The sequence below is a fragment of the Vicia villosa genome, linkage group LG2 (genome assembly GCF_029867415.1).
Source record: "Vicia villosa cultivar HV-30 ecotype Madison, WI linkage group LG2, Vvil1.0, whole genome shotgun sequence".
Lineage (NCBI taxonomy): Eukaryota > Viridiplantae > Streptophyta > Magnoliopsida > Fabales > Fabaceae > Vicia > Vicia villosa.
Genome location: NC_081181.1, coordinates 142,839,945 through 142,845,997, shown reverse-complemented (window position 1 = coordinate 142,845,997; position 6,053 = coordinate 142,839,945). Strand labels below are relative to the sequence as shown.

General features: G+C 31.0%; 1 protein-coding gene across 1 annotated transcript; it reads right to left on the bottom strand.

Moving 5' to 3' along the window:
• Positions 1-3,749: 3,749 nt before the first annotated feature.
• LOC131650202 (uncharacterized) lies at positions 3,750-5,555 on the bottom strand. Its single transcript, XM_058919921.1, has 4 exons — positions 5,134-5,555; positions 4,705-5,026; positions 4,447-4,516; positions 3,750-4,210 (listed from the first exon to the last, which is right to left on the bottom strand). The coding sequence occupies exons 1-4, from the start codon at positions 5,553-5,555 to the stop codon at positions 3,750-3,752; spliced, it is 1,275 nt and encodes a 424-aa protein (XP_058775904.1).
• Positions 5,556-6,053: the final 498 nt, after the last annotated feature.

Below are 6,053 nucleotides of genomic sequence, written 5' to 3'. Positions count from 1 at the left end.
TATATATATATATATATATATATATATATATATATATATATATATATATATATATATATATATATATATATAATGGATAGGTGATCAAAGTACTTTATCTAATATATATTTAAAATCTGAGTTATTAATTTAAATCCAACGATTATTATTACAAACATTTTTTATTATAGCTAAAAATCTCTTTTGATACGTCATATATATATATATATATATATATATATATATATATATATATATATATATACTTCTTCGATTTCTTATTATAAGCAAAATTTCACTTTTTAGATACATTGAATAATTAATGTATTAGATACATTAATTATTCAATGTGTCTAAAAAGTGAAATTTTACTTATAATAAGAAATGGAAGGAGTATATCACAAAACTCACAATTTGTTCAATAAAGAATAATTGAACAATTGTGTATTACATTATATGTGTCTTATACGATATTTTAATTATGATCGGATTCCAACAACATTAGTTTCACATAATTTAATCACTACTAAAGCTCAATTAAGAATCAATTCTAACAAAATCTAATCTTACATAATAAATCACTACCAATTGAATAAAGGATAAACTACACTAAAATTTGGAAACCTAAGCATAAAATATCCTACAAAAATAAAATGCAAGAGTGAGAGAGAGGGGGTAGGGGTGTGCAAAAAAACCGGTTATCCTTAACCAAATTGGTATCCATATTATTCCACTTTTTAAAACCCAATCCAAATGCTAAAATATAAAAGTGGGTATCCATTTTGTTATCCAAATATAAACCGGTACCCATAATAATAATGTGGTTTAGTTATTAGATACCCAAATTTTATTATGTATGAAATTTATATATTTGTTTCTTTTCATGGTATTAAGTGTATTTTTACTTTACATATCACACGCTTAAGCATGATGATCATATATTAGTTGTCAAATATTTTTTATACTGCTATATCATTTTTATACATAGAATGCTGTCAAATATTTTTATACTAGTATATATTTTTATACATAGAATGTTGTCAAATATTTACTATACTGTTATATCATTTTTATATATAGAATGAAGTTAATGTTGAGTTAATTAATCATGTGTTCGATTATACTCTATCAAATTTGTTCACACAGTAACTATATATAAAAGCCCACAGTCTGTGGTTACAGCTCCTCTCTCTATTTGAGCACCTCCATATATCAACTTTGTAAGTGCGCGGGAGCGGGATTTAGGAGGTGCTCAAATGTGTTCGATTTTCATATATTAAACTTCTTTTAAAATTGAGTTTTTATAAAACTGGTTTTTATAAAACTGGTTTCTTAAAGAAAATAAAAAACTAGTTTTAAGAGAAACCGATTTTAAACTGATTTTTTTAAAAAATTGGTTTTTATAAAAAACCGGTTTACAACCGAACCGGTCCACATGTAAATCGGTTTTAAAAAAATAAATCAGTTTTAAAGAAATGGTTTTAAAATCCAAACCAAACCATATATATGGTTCAATTTGGTTTAGTTATTGATCCATGCACACCTCTAAGAGGGGGTACACTAGAATATATAGTGGTTTGTGTTCGTCCTCGCTTTTCCCATTATGTCTATGATTAGTGCCCGCGACCTATCCTATTATAAAAATATGAGCTAAAAGTCACATGTTACTTTATATTGATATTGGATAATGTCACTATCTATTATTAACTGCTCTTAATATAAGACCAATCAATTTCTTATTATAAAGAGGAACCAAGCTCTCCAATTTAGTTTGATTAATGGTGGTTACATAATGTTTCTCAATGAGTAGTATTAATCAATTTCTTTGTAATTAAATTATAAGCATGAATGAATGGGAGGGGACTAGACCCATTTGATGTTAAAATTGTCACTTAAATCAGACTATATCAGTGGTGATAAGAAAAAATATATATATAAATTTTTCTTTTGATATATATATATATATATATATATATATATATATATATATATATATATATATATATATATATATAAATTAATCTTCTTTCAAATTTTAGGATGCATTAATTTTTCTAAACATAAATTTAATTAATACTATTAATTATGGGGTTTCCCTTTCATGTCTTGGAGAGTCTGACTCCGTCTTATTTAATTGATTTTTCCTCACAATTACTTCTAGATGACGGGTCTATTTGTCAAAATCTTTTTAGATGTAGAATTATTTAGGATATTGAATGATTGAATTATGTTGTAAAGAGAATTCATCACTTGTTTTTAATTTGTAATGTTTCTTCCAAAATTTGATACTTAGTCGTTAATCGACTTAGTGGGGTATGCCACCTGACTTTTTTTTTCTTTTTCTTTTCAATTTTTTTATTCCTTTTAGGTAGCTTCCACCTTTAACGATACTTAGATTTAATTTGAGATTTTGTGGCGTGGTCAAAGAAAGAATGTTTAGGGAATGGAATAATTTATAATTCATTCGTGTAAGTGTATTCCTTAGATTATGCATAGACATAGGGTCTGTTTGGTAAAAATAGCGGTTGGGTGATAAGTTAACTGATAGCTTATAGCTTATGACTGATGGCTGATGACTGATGACTTATAGCTTATAACGGATGATTGAGACTGATAGCTTATAAGCTCATTGAAGTGTTTGGTAAAATTAGCGGTTTAATTAACTTATAAATGTAAAATGACATAAAAAATATTTAATATATAATTATTTTATTTTAAATTAAAATAAATTATAAGGGTTAAAAATGGATATTAATTGAAATAATAAGGATAAAAAAGGAAGAAAAAGTAATAAACTATAAGACATAAGCTAAAACGCTATTTAAAATAGCGTCTAGAAAATAAGCTATAAGCTAGTAAAATAAGCTATAAGCTCGTGATGAAAAGACCGTTACCAAACGGGTCTAAATTATCATATGAGCTTATAAGACATAAGACATAAGCTATAAGCTCGAAAATATGTCTTACCAAACAGAGCCATAGCTGCTTAATACTATAAAAGGAAATAAATTAAGAGGCTATTAACTAGGCATAATGATATACATCAATCCTATTGATACATGTTTAATCATAGAATCATTTTATCTTTAACTCTCCCCCTCAAACTAATGGTGACGAAGTCACTCCAAGTTTGTCCCTTAGAAAGTTGAATCTTGAGAGAGTGAGTGATTTAGTTAGACAATCTGCAATCTGGTCTACAGTTGGAACATAGGCCACTGTGATTTAACCTTTAAGTACTGAATCTCTTATGAAGTGAACATCTATTTCAATGTGCTTGGACTTGGCATGCATAACAAGATTTGATGCAAGTGTTTTAGCGCTCAGGTTATCACACCACAATACTGGCTTCCTCGGTAGTTAGTTTTAATTCATTTAGGAGAGATCTAATCCAAGTTATCTCAGCTGCCAAGTCAGCTACATCTCTATATTTAGATTCAGTACTCGATCTTGACCAATGGCGGAGCTAGGAATTTTATGTAGCATGGGCAAAAAATTTAACTGCACGTTACATGTGACAATATATAAATAGTCATAAAGCGTGCTACATAAGAGAGATGAAACCTAACCTGCGAATAGTGTGCTAAATAAAATTAGGAGGTAAATGCCCTTTCCGAAACTTCTTTGCGGTGAATGTTCGAATAATATCAACATCTTTAATTGACTTGAATATCTCCCGCTCGATGTAACATATCATCAAGTCATTGAACCACGCATCGTTGACCTTGTTGCGCAAATTAGACTTGATAATCTTCATTGCTGAAAAAGCTCTTTCAACGGATGTTGTCGAACACCGGCAATATCAAAGCCAGCTCAATGAGCTTGTAGACCAATGGAAATATCAAATGTTTCTCAGTTTGAACCATCTTCATAGCCAAAATTTGAACATCTTCACAAGAAGTAAAGGAAGCATGCCTTTTCACTTGATGTACATAAGTCTCAAGTTGCTCCCTTATTGTTCCACGGTCATCATCAGAAAATTCTGCATGATAAATATTAGCAAGACGAGCAAGCTTATCAACATCAAACTTGAAAAAAGAGTTCTTAGGGTCAAGACATGAGAAGCAACCAAACACAACGTTACTTCCTTCACTAAACCGGTGATCCATCTCCACACATATTTTGTCAATAACAACATAAAAAATCTCTGCACAGTAATGGTGAAGATTAGTGACAATCCTCCCTTCTCTTCTTGAACGACCCCGAATCAGTATTTCTTCATCCATATTTAGCACTAGAATATTTTGAGCAAAACAAAAATTTTGGACATCAATAAATAAATCATCTCAACCACTCTCTCTCTCAATGTAGTCAACCGAGCTTTAACATCATCAACTAATTCCATAGCAAGAACAATATTAAGATCTTTTGTTTGCAAGATTTTTGAAAGTTTATTTGTGATACCAAACAACTTTAACATAAGTTTCAAAATGAAAGCAAATTTAAAGCTCTCCATTCTTTCTATCAAACCTGCCGCTTGAGATTGTCCACGTCCATCTCCATAAACAATACTAAGCACCTCTAACACGGAGAACCACATCTGATCCAAACGAATCAAGATAGTATAATGTGAAACCCATCTAGTGTCTCTGGGTCTAGCAAGACTAGATGATTGGTGCAAACCCTTTCGTTGAGATATCTCACCACTCTCAAGTCTATTCAAAGTATCTTGGTATTGGGCCTCCTTTAAAGCATCCTTCTCTTGCAAGATGCACTTGTTGTGGTTACAATCAAGGAGATGTACTCAAAGAAATCATGAATAGATGAGCAACTAGTAGCAACAGACACAACCACCAATTGCAAATGGTGAGCATAGAAATGGACATAGAAAGCATAAGGGTTTTCATCTAGAATCTTTCTTTGTAAACCATTAAACTCACCTCTCATATTTGAAGCCCCATCATATCCTTGCCCTCGTATCCTTGAAATAGATAATATGTGACGATCGAGAATACCATAAAGAGCATCCTTTTGTGCCTCAGATGTAGTATATTTGACATGATGTAGAGCAATAATTCGTTCCACAACTTTCCCTTTTTCGTTCAAGAACCTAGAAATATAAATAAAAATTCAAATGTATTCATATAAATTTGAATGAAATTTACAAGTTTAAGTTAATAGTTGTATTAGTTTCAATAACAAACTCATTGTACTAACCTCAACCTCAACATCACCGCCATTTGTTCTTTGACAGATATATCACGTGACTCATCAATAAGCACAAAGAATTGTCTATCACCAAGCTCTTCCATAATCACCTTGGTAACTTCATGTGCACAACACATTGCAAGCTCCTTTTGAATGTCACTGAAAGTCATTGTGAAATTATTTTGACCACGATCAAAAGTATCTCTCACTTTTTCATCATAAGATTTTACCCAATCCATTATCTCTCTAAAATTCCCCTTGTTTAGAGAAGTAGATCTTTCATCATGGCCACGAAAAGCAATGCCTTGTGATATGAGATATCTAGTACAATCTAAAGAACAAGTCAAATGGATCTTATACAATTCTTCTGATTCCCTAGTTATTTTAGCAAAGATACTTGTCACACTTTGTCTGATTCTTATAATCGTCATAATGCTTCATACATGAGTTGTGCTTACTATTATGACTACCAATATGATCTTTGAAGCCTTTAGATGCATGCTTCCAATCTTTAAATCCGTCTTTGTTGAAGACTTAATAACCAAAGTGTTCGGCCCTCCCGGGAGGCTTAAAGAGAAAGCAATAAAAACAATAAGCTGCATCCTTCGACTCCTGTATTCAATCCATGTATAATTCTTATACCATGCTTTACAAAATGCTATTGAAGACTTCCCAAATTGAGTACGAGGAAATATTGCTAAATATGGTTGCGTTGAACCCTTCAATATATCTGCCCTCCTCACTTGGTCTTGAATATCCGTAGCATACTCATGAATTTGTTTCCTACATCCTGGATCACGCACAATCTCATTTGAATTAAATTCATTGGCCACATTAGGCGGTGTTTCTTCTACTTCAGCTTCCGATTGCACAACATTAACATTCCTAATACTTGTTCTACGAACCAAAAACTTTCACATCTCTGAAAT